Source organism: Emydura macquarii, unplaced genomic scaffold (assembly GCF_026122565.2).
Source record: "Emydura macquarii macquarii isolate MOO-44397 ecotype Brisbane River unplaced genomic scaffold, CSIRO-AGI_Emac_v2 contig_2897, whole genome shotgun sequence".
Classification (NCBI taxonomy): domain Eukaryota; kingdom Metazoa; phylum Chordata; order Testudines; family Chelidae; genus Emydura; species Emydura macquarii.
In genome coordinates this window covers 12,957,237-12,973,174 of record NW_027133034.1, presented here as the reverse complement: position 1 = coordinate 12,973,174, position 15,938 = coordinate 12,957,237, and the positions used below count along the sequence as shown (strand labels likewise).

Sequence of the window (15,938 nt, the reverse complement as noted above, 5' to 3'; positions counted from 1 at the left end):
AAACAAAATTATCTAATGTGTGAAACACAATATTAGTGTCAGTTATAAAGCTTTCTTCTTAAAATTCAGTTCTTATATGCTGGCTAACCCTTTCTTCCCACCTTCTTCAGGTGACCTGAAGAAGAGGACTGTGTAAAATGGAAAACTTGTCTCTCACCAACAGAAGTTGGTTCCAGAAAAAATATTACCTCTCCCACCTTGTCTCTTTAATATCCTGGGACTGTCATGGTTGCAACAATGTCATCCTCAGTTTAGCATCAATTTTGTGAAAAGTCCCATTTAAATTAGTAATTTTTTTAAAATGCTCAGTGTTTTAAATACTACAGAGACTGTAAACCAGTGACCCCTGAAAAATATCAAAAATCCAGATACATGAGACCATTTTAAGGAAGTTGGCATAGTCTTATCCAGGTGAAAGTCTAGGGATGATACTGTGTTATCAGTTTATGGAAAACTTGACACACAAATCCTATAAAAACAGCTGATTGCTAGGGTTTTTTTTTTTTTTTCCAACAATTAGTCCCTCAACATTCATCCATCAGCAAAACGAAAATTAAGCTTGAACAATTTATGAGCAGTATCATTCTTGCAAACCAGACAATTTACAGTAATCTTTCTCTTTTGGAAATGGATTATAAATCAAACAGCTTGGCTTCTGTAATGTTCACCATGATAGATTGCAGAGAAAAATTATTTTATCAAGCTAAATCCCATTTAAGAAATAAAAATGTTTGAAGCTTATTTTATTTGACCTTCTTTTGATTATTGTATTGCTTTATTTTTAGTTTAATATTAGTAAAAATAGATTAGCCTTGGTGATATGTTCTCTTGCTTTGATTTAAGTGTTTTAATTTATAAAGATACAGCATTGAACCTTTGAGGACCTGAGTAGATACCAGCCTGTCAACCTAAAAGCCTAGCTCTCTCCCCCTAATTAGCCTTTGGTTCTCACAAATGTATTAACTCCATTCCTCCTTAATTAAGAGTGATCTCTTCCTTAAATTAAGTTGTATTTAATATCTGGGGTTAGATGAAGCAAGAGCAGTAAGTGTGTAGCCAAATGGATTTGATACAGGTACAGGGGTGAGGCATTCTGAGGCAATAGCCAGTTACAGTGGAGGGGTTTGGATACTTGCTGTATGGTTTTCAGAAACAATTATCAGTGATTATACAAATAGATTTTCCTGAGCCAGAGTGCAGGAATTTGCTTAACAGAAACAAACACATTACTGGGTCAATAATTACTCAGCATCAATGTTTGGGTTGCAGGAAATATTTTAGTACAGGCTGTACTTACAGTCAATTACTTCTGTAGCAATTTCACATTATTTATTCTCCCCACCTCCTCATACACACAAAGGTCTTGTAGAGCTCCTTGAACCACTGTAACAATAGCTTAAGTTTGGGATTTTCAAAGGCCTAAAATCCCATCCTAAATGTATCAAAATAAGGGGCCAGATCCTTAGCTAGTGTAAACCGGCAGAGCTCCACTGACTAAAGCAGAGCTATGCCGATTTACATCAGCTAAATATTTGGCCCAAAAAGTCTTTTCAATTTACCAGAATTCATTAAGTGTATCAGTTTTTAAAGGTAAAAATATTACCATTAACACACCTTTTAATTCTCCAGTAAGTATACCATTTTTATGCTAGTTTTACTATACCTCTTCGAGTCCTGAAAGTTTGGATTTCAGTTCCCTTATAGAAGATTCAAACTTGTATTTTCTCTCTGTAAGATCCTTATTAACAGTTTCTAATTCAGATACCCTGGTTTCTAAGTGATGTACATTTTTGTTGCAAGTTGCTTCCATCTCTTTCTTTTGCTGTTCATGCTGAAGCTGGTACTGTGCTTGAACCTTAAGCAGAAAGACAAGGATATTAGTGAAGTCATGCATATATGCAGTACACAAACATATGATTTTACATACAAATATGTTAATTTAAAATTCAGTTAAATACCATGAAAGAAAAAAAATGCACACCAGGCTCACAAGAGTTTCAGATAATATTAAAAAATTTACACCTTTCCCCTTCACTGTAGAGTTCAGGGAAAAAGTCTCTTTTTTAGCAAAAACAACTTGAGTTCTGTAGCACTTTAAAGACTAACAATTTTAATTTCAGTAGGCATAAGCTTTTGTGAGCCTCAGCTCACTTCCTTAGATGCAGTTGATACAAATGATACCATTGGTATGCCTACTGAAATTAAAATTGTTAGTCTTTAAAGTGCTCAAGTTGTTTTTGCTGTATATAGACTAACGTGGCTACCCCTCTGGATCTCTTTTTTAGACAGAAGCTATTACAAGAGGGACTATTTACTTCAACAAATTGCCAGGAAGTACTCTATACTATAAATATGAAGTATTCAATATATAGGCCATTCTGGTGCTGCTCTACCCGAGACAAATGGATACATTTCTACTTACCTGTAGCACTTTCTCCTTTTCTGCTGTGATTTCTTGGGAGTATTTGTTAGTCAACAAAGTGGTCTGTGATGTCCATTCGTTTTGCAGTTTATCCAGTTCCTTACTTTTTTCTGCCAAAGCCTGAAAATATCACATGCTGATTTCTGTTTGTATAGCTGTTATATTTTAAAGTCAATATGGTGTAGATTTAGCACCACATTTTCAGGGTTTGCTTTTTTTTTTTTCCTTTTTTTTTTTTTTTTAAATAAAGGCTTCTTCCTACCTGCTGTGTTACAGTTAATCTTTTTGAAAGTCCCTCTGTTGTTCTATGTAGCTTATCCTCCAAGATACTGTTTTCCATCTATTCAAAAACAACAAACCCCAACAAAACTATATTATAATAGTTAAGCAGACCACAATGAAATTAAAGATCTTTCCTTTATGTATAATAAAGAAACTTTACTTTATGTGAAATGACCACCACACACATATTAGTACCTCTCAGTATACAATAATTAGGAAGCCTTTTTCCAAACCACAAGCAAAATAAGAAGAAAATATATTTGATTAGACTTGCTACACAGTGAATATTGTACCAATAAATAACTTAAGATGAAGGTAACACAAATCAATAAATTATGACTAGGGAGGCAGGAATGTAGGAAAGAAAATTTTCTCACAATATTATAATAGATTTGATTTAAAAATGAAGATCTCTAAAGCACTTAAATATTCATCGTCCATGCAAATTTGCTGATCTTAGGTATTTACTTCTGCTGTTTCTTCTAAAAAGAAAAGAAGAATTTGCCTAACTTCAAAACCACTTGTTCATCATTGTTTGAAAGTTAGACTCAGATGTTACTGGATTCACACTTCACTTAGAAATTTAAAAATAGCAGAGGAGTGGGAAAAAATATCCTTATGAAGCCAACAGCATATACACCATCTGCAAAGGCACCCACTTCCGCCAGCCTAGATTTGGAGAGGAGGGAATTCTTTCCCATAGCACAAACTTTCCTTTAGCTACAAATTATCCTCAGAGGGAGTTGAGGGAGATTCATTAGTTTAAGATCCAGGAAAGACTTTGAAACTAAGTAGAGGTTTAACACTAATTAACCAGCTTCATTGCATTCAGCATCTCTAGTTTCCCCCTCTCACAGTATAGTTTTTTAAACCACTGCAGTTTAGTTGTACCAGCCAGGCCTATTAAATGGAAACTTTCCTGAAATGTTACTGCATGTTATTTTCAAGCTTAAATTAACAAGTACACAAGAAGATAAAAAACTTGCATTTACATACATCTGAGACACTGTGCCCAATTTTCATTTCATTTAAACTGGTAAAAAAATAAACCAAGGGCAACTCTCTTGAAGTCACTGGAGTTACACCCAATAAGATGAGAATCAGGTTTATGGCTTATACATATGGTAAATGTACACAGCACAAGCTAGCTAGTGTACTAATCACACGTTTTAAATATCCTTCTCATTTGGGACTTGATCTTAGAATTGGATTTGCATGTGTGGACCATTACCCCCATAGGGAGACTCATTCAAGTCAATAGGGTTCCACCGGGGAGGATGGACCTTCATAGATACCAAGGTTCAAGGCTTAGCTTGTTCTATCTGACCTATTAAGGTATTAGTTGATAGCACTTGTGTTATTTCCTAATAAAAGAAAGACTTAAAGCAAACCTTTAAATTTTTAATGCAGATGGCAAGATATTTCTTGATGTCACTGTCACTTCCTGCCAAAAGCTTTAGAGACAAGTGAGTAAGATGTTTGAATGAATTGGTTTCCACTATATTTAAACATGCAGGCATGCAGTCCAATGCAGTAGAAGATGTTACAAGTTGAATTAAAAACCTACAAACACACCAACAAAAGGCAAGTATTAAAAATAATCTCCTGAATCAAAAAGGTTATAACCATTTAAACTTCATTGACTCCAAGAGCTTCTCTCACCATTATTTTACAGATACACAGACATCTGAGAATGCTGACTGTCTACACAGGCAGACAAATTATGTTTAAATCTGTATTGAGAAAGCCATTTTTAAACTGTGTTTTCAAATGAGTTTCAGACCCAGTTTTCTCCAGTACAGACAGGACCTAAATATGCTGCACTAGTCACAGAGCAAGAAGTACAAAGTTGGACTATCTGCATGATCGATGGAAAAAGTGGGTTTTTGCTAAACTGAGTTAGCTAACATGATTTGAACCACCACTTAACATCTAGCGTACACAGTTAACACAATTATAATAGCACTAGGTGCCACGTTGAAGCCCCTCTGGACTTGCCTTCACTAAGAAAAAGGGTGTGTTATGTGTTCGCTAAAACAAGATACCACAAAGTAAAATCCCAGTGAAGACAATTATAGTTTTAACAGGTGCTAGCAGGTTCAAGGCAAACCATAAGTTCTCCCTTTGTGTTTACCTCGAGTTGCTAGCACGTATGAAAACTAAAAACCTTTAGGCCTGATCTATACCACAGTTCTTTTTCACAGTTAACTCAAGAGAGCTAATGCATTTGTAAAGGCCAGGACAGACACTCACCAAACATCTGTTCCAGGATACAATGCTCAAGGGCAGCATGAAATATGGCACACAGGGCATGTCTACAGTGCAACTGAGAAATGTGATTACAGCATCAAAGCTAGATCAAGTAACAAAAGCAATGAAGCAGTGGCAGCCCAGGCAGTAGCTACTCGAGTAATCTCCCAGGGACATGGGCAGGCAGGACTACTCATGCAGCTGCCTGTGCTGCCATGCCGTCATTGCTACTGTTAGTCGAGCTAGCTTTGATGCTACAATCATACCGCCTGATTGCAGTGTAGACATATCCCTAGATGCTTACGCACGAAGCTGAGAAAAGGTAATCAAGGACGGTGGGTAACACAAACTCAGATAATAAGTAAGGGAGGGCAGAGTTATGTAGAGCTTTGAAGGTGGTAACAAAGTGCATTAATTTGATGTAATAGTGACTGGAGAGAAAGTGGAGGGGTTCAAAGTGGACAATAACATGATCAAAACAAGCAGCAGTGAAAATGGCCTTAGCTGCAATATTTTGTAGGGAGCAGACAGAGGCAATGTGGATTTCACAAAGACCAGAGAGGAAGTTTTTGCAGTAAGCAAAGTGGGATACAGTGAGAGCCTGAATGAAAGATTTGACCAAGAGGAAGAAGTGGCAAGATTTGGATATGGCCTGAATGTGTGAGGCGAGGAATCAAGTCAACACTCACATTGCAGGCCTGCGTGATGGGGAGAATGCTGGTATTGACAAGGAAAGAGAATTTTAGTTTTTAAATTACCAGTAGGACAGTGAAGTAGTCTTCCTCTCCCATATTTTTAGCAGAGTTAAGGAACTTTGCATATACAAAGCCACATGAACAGCTCCCCTGGTTACCCCTATCTATGGCACTTGTAAAGCCATTACTCATCACCACCATATCCAAGCACCCATATACAGTACAACCAACTGCAGGGGCCACACTGAAATGCTCCCTCAGGTAAGAATTTCCATTTATTGGATGCTCCTTTCTGATAAGGATTCTACCAAAATAATTAAACTGCCCTTACCGAGGCACTTGTTTTCCTTGTTCCAAAAGGCATTGTTCTAACAAATCAATGAATTTCTGAGGAAAAGCTGAAAAATCTACAAGCAGTCCTTGTTGGCTCTTTAAACTGCAAAGGAAACAAAAGGCTGTCAATGGTAAAGGATAACAGTCAAGGGAAAACAATCTTTATTCAGAAACACTGTAAGTCTATAAAACATATTAGCTTTCCTAAATGGTATCTTTGTGGTAGTGCTCTATTATTCAAATATAACTTTTTTTTTTTTTTTGGTCATTAGCCATTTCCCTTAGTTGGGCACTTTTTCCTCTGTAAACTCTTATTGGGAGGTTTCAGTTTCTTCCCTACTATTAAAGTAGGATCTGGATAGTAAATGAGACAGCCATATCTTTGACAACACACCACAAGGATAAACTATTTGTAGGAACTAAGAGAAAAGTATCTGATTTCTTTTTAATACCAACTCTGACCCTTATGTAAAAAGCCACCAGATATTCACCTTGAGCACTCTCAACACAGCAATACCACATGCACAAGAATTTCATAGACTACATGAACACAATTCAAAGTTCACAAAATTAATTTTCAATAGCATAAAATAGAACATTTAAAGAACTTCATTCATTCCATTAGGTAGCATATTTAATAAGGACAACTTTTTACTATGTTAACTGAAGTTCTACATTAGTTATTAATACAAGATTTTAAAGAAGGATTGATATTTGATTTCCTATACTCATACTCCTATGATACAAAGAAATCTTTCAGAATAGAAATGCTTAAATGCTGATGCCTATACCAGTAAGTACATTATATTAAAATGACAACACAATGCAGCTGGTATATCAACTGCAAAAGGTTTATAGTAACAGTAAATTAAGTAAGAAACAGAGAATACCTATTTGTTCTTAAGATAATTTTCACAGTTAATGATAGCAAATTCCATTGTTTCTTGAAGAAAAGCAGCATGATAGCAATTACCTCTGAAAATCTTCCTCTCCAATTGCTAGAGAATACAAGAATAACGGATCTGCATCATCTGTAATACGCACAGTAAGTTCCTGTCAAAGTTAGAGTAGGATTATATCAACATTATTTGTCGAACATTAACAGTGTGCTGCTTGGCACCATAAAGTACACAGAAGACAATATTACACATGTAAAGAGTTTACATTTGCAAAAAAGACAAATGAACTACAATTAATATACAAAGTACAAGGTGACTAAAGTGGTGCTTTTATCATACCTTTGGTTCAGATTTTTTTTTTTTTTTTTGGGGGGGGGGGGGTACATAATAAATCATTGAGTGGTGTCTCACATTGACAGTTGTAGTCAAGTTTATCTACAATGTGCATTTTAAATTATCAGAAAAATATTCTGTATGATCCATAAACACAACACAAGATTATATGGTTATACAGAGATTTACAAAAAACTTTTCATTGCAATTTATAGAATCTTAGGCTTTTTTGCTCATCATACTGCTTATGTCACTGCATCAAGACACTGAGGAGGTTTACATTCTGTTTTAGCAGACAAAAGACAGCAGACATACAAAATATGATTTTTTAATACAGAGCATACCTTCTTATGGATAGGACTTGATGATGTACAAGTTTCAACAGTTAGCCTTACATCAGCTTTCCTGCGATATAAATAGAGAATCTCATGCTCAACAAAAGCCATTTCATAAAAAAGGTATAGATTAACATTTGAACTCATGTTTTATACAAGTGTACTGTAACATAGTATTTAAAAAAAAAAAAAAAAGTTCCATTCCTGCTAAGAATAAAATAGTGTATGGCCTGACAAGTTTATTAACGTTTGGGTGAAGTTTTCAGACTGGAGAAGTTGCAAATGCCTAACCAGTCAATAGGTTCAGTAATCAAAACACTTACTCAATATTTAATGTAGACGGACATCTTTCAGTGCATGGAGTTAAGCATGTGAGTCTTTGCAGAATTATTGCCCTATTTTCAACCATAGATATCAGCACAACTTAATTCTCTGTATTGTTTCTGCAGATTCTCTGACCTAATACTGACCTAATACTACTAGATTTCTGCTTCTTAACTGATTCTGTTCTTCTGTGTACCGCAATATTAACTGTTTCTTGTTTTCATTTTGGGTGTTTCACACTGGTGAGTGCTGTAGTCACGAGTCCATGGACTGAAAAGACCCTTCAATCATTACAACTTTTTCCTTAAGTTCAGAAATAAACAGAACAAAGTTTCAACTTTTTATCAGTACATTCTTCTAATAAAATTACTTGGAATGAAGTCTCAGAAGTTGAAGATTTTATTTTAAAAATAAAATCTTCCTTAGCACTGAGTATTGACACTCACATGGAAATGGGGAGCCCAGTCTACAGGAAAGGGTCTGCCCATTATTCAATCAACAGAAACAGCAGCTGCAGTGCTCTAATAGATAGGACCTTAAATTCCCTGGGCGATTCTGAACTGTGGCCACTTCACCTTTAGAGACATGGAGAACTCTAAACCAGGAATAAAAATTATAGAACTAACTATATCCTCTATTTTCAATACTGAGCGCCAAGTTTTCAGATGAGCTCAGCACCTTCTGGGGGGTCAGCTCCCATTTAGGCACCTAAATAAATGATAGCATTTCAACATAGCTCAGCATCCAATGTGGTGATAACTTCTGGCCAGTTATTTTGATGCCTACATAGAAGCAGAACTCTTCTGAAAACTGCAATCTTAGCAATCAGTCGGCTCTGAGTTAAGGTTAATTAAAAGCTAAAGTAAACTCCCATGAAAAGTTCTCAAGGAGTCAGTGGCATACAGACAATTAGGAGCCAGGAGTACAAGATTTGGAAAAACAACGACAGTTCCCAGCTAAAAATCTCCCTAACACATCATTAAAGATCTACAACCTATCCTAGCAGATGATCCATCTCTCACTCAGACAATGGGCGACAGACCCATCCTGGCTTACAAACAGCCCCTCAACCTGAAGCAAATACTCACCAGCAACCATACATCCTACAAAAAAATCCAACCCAGGAACCTATCCCTGCAACAAACCCCGCTGTCAGCTCTGCCCACACATCAACTCTAGTGACAACATCACTGGTCCTAACCACATCAATCACACCATAAGGGGCTCATTCACCTGTACATCCACTAATGTAATATATGCCATCATGTGCTAGCAATGCCCCTCTGCCATGTACATTGGCCAAACTGGACTATCACTACGCAAAAGGATAAATGGACACAAATCAGACATAAAAAATAACAACATCCATAAACCAGTGGGAGAACACTTTAATCTCTCAGGGCACACTGTCACTGACCTGAAAGTTGCTGTACTTCTCCAAAAAAACTCCAAAAACAGACTTCAAAGAGAAACTGCTGAGTTAGAAATGATCTGCAAACTTGACACATTCAAACTGGGTTTAAACAGAGATTTGGAATGGCTCTCTCATTACAAGAGGTAAATTGCTTTGCTCACCCATTCTCACCTCCTACTCAATGACTGTCATTAGACCTCAAGTACCCAGCTTTCATCCACTTCCCCCATTGTTCTCTTTGCACTTGTATATGTATATGATGATCCTATGTTTCTCATTTCTACCTCTGCATCTGACGAAGTGAGCTGAGCCTCACGAAAGCTTATGCCTGCTAAAATTAAATGTATTAGTCTTTAAAGTGCCACAGAACTCCTGTTGTTTTTGCTATATACAGACTAACACAGCTACCCCTCTGGAACTCTTCTACATGGAAGATTTGAAAGGCTCCAGACCGGTGACATCAATGAGGCCACAAGGACAGATCATCTTAATCTAAGTCAGACAGAGCTAAAGGAGCAAATACAGTGAGTACAAAGTGATGCAGGAAAGACTGAACAGTTTAATTATTTTTAATAAAGCTTTCAAGAAAAAATAATGGTACTGTTGCCACAGTAAACTGTTTATTCTGTAAGTTAAGTTACATCCTATATTCAATTACACTATTGCAATTAGAATAATGTGGTCCCCCTGCCTTTCTACAATTGCACCATAAATTCCTCAAAGCTGCATATACAGATGGTTACATTTCAGAACCAACAGCCTCAGCTTTGGACTGAAGAAGTCAGAATGTTTCAGTTATCCGTTGGAGGCAAAGCCTCAAGAACTCCTCTATTTCTTTAGACAAGGTGGTTCTGCTGTTGGAGAACATCATATATTTCCCAGAAAGTTTTGTAAGCATGCTAAGCTGTATAAATATGATGTATTTTCCAGAATGTTTTGTACTCATGCTAAGTGGACACTTATTAGCAAGTAAACTGTATGTAACCTCTGTTTGCATATGCAAAACTTGTCAGAAGTATTGTCAAATATAAATAGTATGCTAGAAGCAGTTGGTTATCTTTTAGGGATAATTGATATAGATATCTGTGTGACCTCCAAAATATGTAGAAAACTAGATAAAAAAGGGATGCAAGGTATGTGGTAATACAGTAAAATCACTCTGTTGTAAACAAGTGAAGTATAAACATGGGCAAAATAGAGCTACCAGTTTTGGAACTGAGTGAAGATATAAGCTGCGTGTCTCTTCTCCTGCTCGGGTAAACTATTAACCCTTTCCATTGTAGCCTGATCTATAGATTATATTGATTACTTAAGAATCCTCAGTTATCATTTTGAGGGTTGACAGGTTCTTGTCTCAAGATCAGACCCAGTATTATTCAAATTATTATATAGTTGGGAACGCTGATGTGCACAGCTACAACACTTAAACTACAAATAGTTTATTAATACATTTAGCACACTCACAAACACTTCAGTTCAGTAAGGTGAACAGAGCTACTATAGAATGTACATCTGCACATCCATGTACTCTCACCACCCTTGCAGAATAACCTGAAATGTTAGCCAACATTTTTCCCTGGAAAACTAAAATGACGTCAATTTGTTTCTCATATGTTTAGAGAATAAAACTATCTTCATGAGATATACTTTGAGAAAGCTGGTAGATTTAAAAAAAATTAACCTACTGTGTGATTTGGTCTTCAAGATTATGCTTACATTTGATGTGAGAGTACACATCAATGGTTCCTTCCCATAAAGTTTGTCTGAGCAGAGCACCAAGGCTCAAATCTAGAGACAGTCAAAATAGGGGAAATTTAAAAAAAAAAACATTTGCCAATTTACTATTCTCTCAGTTTGATGAGAAGTTGCTCCCAAAATTAAACAAAAACACATCAACCACTCCTAATCAAGCCAGCGTAATGAGGCATACAGGAATCCTACTCCAAGTCATGATTGCTAAGACAACTATTAGCCAGAGGTGTGGGGTTTTTTTTTGTTTGTTTGTTTGTTTTTTGTTGTTTGTTGTTTGTTGTTTGTTTTTTTTGTAGCTTACCTACAAATTATTGCTAATGGGAGGAGGAGGGGGAGAAATGTATGGTTAAGAAAGATCTTTAAACTAAAAATTGCATTTTGGAAAAAAATGGTGTTGTGGGGAGTGGGAAGCATAATACTCATACGGTACCAGAAAACAGCCTGGAATCCAGTCTCATCTCTTTAAACACAAAACACATATAGCTCAGGAAGAAACAGTGTGGAGTGTTTGAACTACCCCACTGATGTGACTCAATCCTGGCTTTCCATGCTTGGCTTCTATTCTGAGATTACCAACAAAGCAACCACCAATGGTAACTATGGTGGTGGCTTTGATGTGGACAATTGCTCACTCAACTCATTTCATATAGCCCAAATAGCTATCTGACAGCCTAAAATGCCTCGATATCCTACTTCTAATATTCTGAGACACCCAATTAGTGTCCTCAGCTATTTCTTTCTACATTATACTCTCCCTCCCTCGAGTGATTTTTATCTATCAATCTGACAGTATTGAGGTAATTTCAACTTGGATTTTAGTCATGTCCAAGATCTGTTTTATTAAGCCAACACTAACACTGTGTATGATATTTTCTTACAGTGCCAGGACACAAAGCTGTAACATCCAAGGGTATGTCTACACTGCAATAAAACACCCCTGACTGGCCCATGTCAGCTGACTCAAGCTCACAGGGCTCCAGCTACAGGGCTACAAAATTGCAGTGTAAACCTCCAGGCTCTGGCACCCCAAAGGAGCTGGAACATCTACACTGCAATTTTATGGTCTCACAGCCTGAGCTCCATGAGCTTGAGTCAGCTGACACAGGCCAGCCATGGTTTTATTGCAGTGTAGATACACTCAAGTATACACCTTCCCCAGTAATCTTTCCAGGCTCTTACTGCCCTGCTAGCTCTCCCCATGGGTCTTTTTCTCTCACATATATGGCTGTAAACATTTACCACATACCTTCTAAGTCCAAGATGATAACAAAGATGATGCTTCTGTGGGGTTCAGGGCTTCCCACCAGAGCACTTTCCCTGAATTCATGGGAGGAGAGCAGACACTGTGCTAAAACTTGCCACTCAAGTGCTTCCAACAAACAACAACCTTGATTGCATGGCAAGCAAGAGCAACACAAACTCTCTCACACAGCAATGCCATGGTGCACCGCAATCCAGGCCTGAAACATTCCTACAAGATGCATCAGGACAGTTACATCAATAATCTGGTTGCAGCATTTCCTTACCACGTCATTCTGTCTAAATGAATGATATTTATCAAAGAAATCTTAAAGTTTATAAGACAATATTAAGACAATGCTGCGATTGGCAAATACCAAACAAAGTAGCATAGTCAGGAAAACAACAAACAGAGGACACAAGATGAATGTCATGCGAGTAAGATTCTTACATTTTTCACTTCCTCCTTCTAGGCTGCTCTTTGGCAGTGCGTAAGCCATGCTTATTTATGTGGTGCATTTGTAATCTAAACAAATGGAAACTAGGAATAATCTAAGATAATTAACACTTGTGACTTAAGATGTGATTTCAGTCCAGTTCTCTCTCTCCATGTAGGAATATCTGCTCAGTTCTCCCAAATCAGCATTCAGATGGGAGACTTACATGGAATAATTAAATTCTGAGTCATGAACTATGGTTCTTGCAGAAGGTGACACTCCTCCCACTGATTTAATACTAACCAGGACCCAACATAGTACTCCCCAAAAGTCCAACCTCACATCCTAGCTCATGGGGAGTGGACAACGATCAAAGTAGGGGATTGCTTGGCAGGGCAAAGTATGGTGGGGCCTGTTCCCCTTAGCCATTACGATAGCCATGAGGGCCTGTCATGAACCCTGAAACAGTCTGGTAAAAACTGGGCAGCAGCGGAATCTTCATTACCTGCGGCAGATGAACCCTTCAGGTCAATGGCGGCTATATAGCTGAAGGCGAAGTACTAATAGTTAGGAAAATGGCTGCAGTCACTCTGCTTCCTTCCCCCCCAACAAGGTGGTGAAGTATTTAGGGATATACGATCCAATATGGCACGCGCCATAGGAGATTGTCACAACAGACCTTTGCTGTCTAGGCGAACTAATGATGGTGATGAATGACCCAACATAGTGATAGGGAGTATTGAGAGCTGCAGACACCATCTTTTAGATAAAACTTACCAAACCCGGCCATATGTGCAAAATAAAGTTCCCATGACACCTTTGCAAGTGTAAAGATGTTAAGCCTGATGAGTGGCCTCAGACTACTCCAACTTCAGTCATTCTGCTTGTCTAAAATTCCTCTTGTAGATTCAACTACATACATTATTCTTCACTTTCTGTTCTTAGCAGTACATCCCACTGTCTAGTAAATTCATTCCAACTGTTAAATTTCTGCCTGCTAAATTTCATCCCAACTGTAGCGGTGTTTTAGTGGCTGGTGAAACAATCCCAGAATATAGATTGTTAGTTGCTCTTTGGGATGTTTCATAGAGAGTGTGATAGTTAAACATGAAAAGGCAGTTCACTTAGTGACACATCTAGTCCACTTATCAGGTCCATCATGTTACAAGAAGGTAGAAAAGAAAAAAAGATAGACAGTTAATTCCAAAGACCTGCAAATACTGTTTCACTCTAAGCCACTTTGAACGACTATACCAGCACATTCTGCATGTAATATGCAAAATACTGACCACGAAGGCTTTATAGCCCCGACACCCAGGCTCATGGGGTTACATGAAAATCTCAGCTTTCAATTTTTAAAAACAATTAAGTTTCTAGCCCTCGTGGTATGGAGAAGACTTGAAGTGGGACTCCCCTACAGGCTCAAAAAACACAAACAGCAGATAAAAAGAATGCAAAATTTACCATTTAAAAACAAAAATCGTTTTTAACCCAAACTCACAAGTCCTGAATGTTTACAGCTGAAACTATTGAATTAGTTTGTCACAAGGCTTTAAGGCACCAACATCTTGTGCAAATATATTTACAATGCTAGTGCTTTATTAGAAGAGGGAGGCAGGTGTGTGTTTTAATGCTACAAGTGAAGTGTTCGGAGTTTGGGGGAGGAGGAGACGGGAGGCTGCAGCTGCCACACATCTGGCTCCAATTAGCAGCACTGCCTAACCCAGGAGTGGCCAAACTGTCTCATGAGCCACATGCAGCGCTCTTACAGTTCAAGTGCAGCTTGCAGAGCTCCCTATACCCCCCCCCCAATTCTCCACCTACCAGACTGGGGTGCTGAAGGAGGGAACTGGGAGCTTTAACCCTACAGCAGGGCAGTGGGGCTAGAGCAGAGGTTCTCAAACTGGGAGTCATGAGGTTATTGGGGGGGGGGCACAACTATCAGCCATGCATGCCAGTAAGGATGGCATGGGGGGGGGGTCATCACAGCCTGAAATACTTCTTAAAGGGGGTCCCAGCAAAAAAGTTTGAGAACCTCTGGGCTAGAGGATTCCGCCCAGCGTGGGGCCATGGGGAGTCAGTAAGTCTGGCCGCTCCTGGCCTAACCCAACGTTTCTGAAGACAAAAGGCAAGTGACTTGGGGGCAGGTTTCCACTGAACGTTCGTGGACCCTGTGCTCCTAAACCCTTTGGGCGCTTTGGAAAGCTTTCCCTTTGACTCTCAGCGCACAGCACACCTTTGCCAGCGCTCACCCCTGCTCTGCCTGGCCACAAAAGAGAAGAACGACACGGGAGGGGCGGCAGGGAGGGGGCAGCCCGGGCTACCTGGACACTGCGATCCCCCGCATGAACAGGGCAGGCCGGGAGGAGACGGCGCTACTCACCTCTCCTCGCAGCCCGCGCAGCTGAGCACAGCGGACACCGCCTTGCAGAAGAGCTGCTCTGCCATGCTACCGGCCGCCCGCGCATCCCCTCGCCCCTACATAGCCCCTGCGCTGGGCGCATTAGCCGAGCTACCTGCCTGCACCTGCGGCGGCGGCGCGCGCCTCCCTGCAGCCGCTCCCTGCCGCTTTGCACGCCGCCTCCTCCCACCCGCCGAGCGGCTCCCCGGAGCTTTGGCGCCGGCTTCCCGCCTCTGGGCAGAGCGCGCCGGGCGGTGCCTGGCCGGGCAGAGCTGCGAGCCAGGGGGGGAGGCGACCCGCTGCTCTCACCCTGGGAACTGGGCACGCGCTTAGCGAAGGCCGCAGGGACCTTTTTGCTGCCCGTGGTGGTAAATCCCCGCATCCCGCTGAGCAGCAGGGGCGGGAGGAAAAAGTGCCAGTTCCAGCACTGCCAACGTGGGGCTCCCCTGCCCCCCAACACCTGGGATTGGCTTAGAAACGAGGGGCGTTTTCTTTTTAAGCACGAAAGTGGGGGCTTCGTCTTTATCTTTTGGTTGCTGAACCTTCAGGGCAACCCAGCTGGCCCTAGGGTATGGTGAATCGGGGCAACTGCACCAGGGCCCTGCTTTGGGGGGGGCCTGCACTTTGCCAGGGACCAGGCAGGAGGTGGGCAGCTGCCACCAGGATCCCGCTTCGCCCTGGGCCCTGCACCCTTATAGGGACGACCATCAATTCCAGCTCGTCCCTGCGGCCGGGAGGTTAGAAAAGATTTAAAATGAAAACCGAGATTCTCACCTAATTACAGTGGATGCCACTTCCTAGCAATGCCCTTGTCAACAGCTT

General features: G+C 39.8%; 1 protein-coding gene across 2 annotated transcripts in view; it reads right to left on the bottom strand.

The window, feature by feature from the left end:
- Nucleotides 1-15,163, bottom strand: part of LOC137166957 (spindle assembly abnormal protein 6 homolog) — a 34,043-nt gene extending 18,880 nt beyond the window's left edge. Inside the window, exons 1-8 of one of the 2 annotated variants that reach the window (XM_067568882.1) lie at nucleotides 15,099-15,163; nucleotides 7,559-7,619; nucleotides 6,956-7,035; nucleotides 5,981-6,085; nucleotides 4,096-4,267; nucleotides 2,685-2,762; nucleotides 2,423-2,542; nucleotides 1,664-1,855 (exon numbers count right to left, since the gene is read on the bottom strand). In XM_067568882.1, coding sequence (XP_067424983.1) covers nucleotides 1,664-1,855; nucleotides 2,423-2,542; nucleotides 2,685-2,762; nucleotides 4,096-4,267; nucleotides 5,981-6,085; nucleotides 6,956-7,035; nucleotides 7,559-7,619; nucleotides 15,099-15,163 — 873 coding nt within the window. Of the gene's footprint in view, nucleotides 1-1,663; nucleotides 1,856-2,422; nucleotides 2,543-2,684; nucleotides 2,763-4,095; nucleotides 4,268-5,980; nucleotides 6,086-6,872; nucleotides 7,036-7,558; nucleotides 7,620-14,216; nucleotides 14,275-15,098 lie in introns of those variants that run through there. The other variant, XM_067568883.1, reaches the window with a different exon arrangement.
- Between the last annotated feature and the right edge of the window lie 775 nt (nucleotides 15,164-15,938).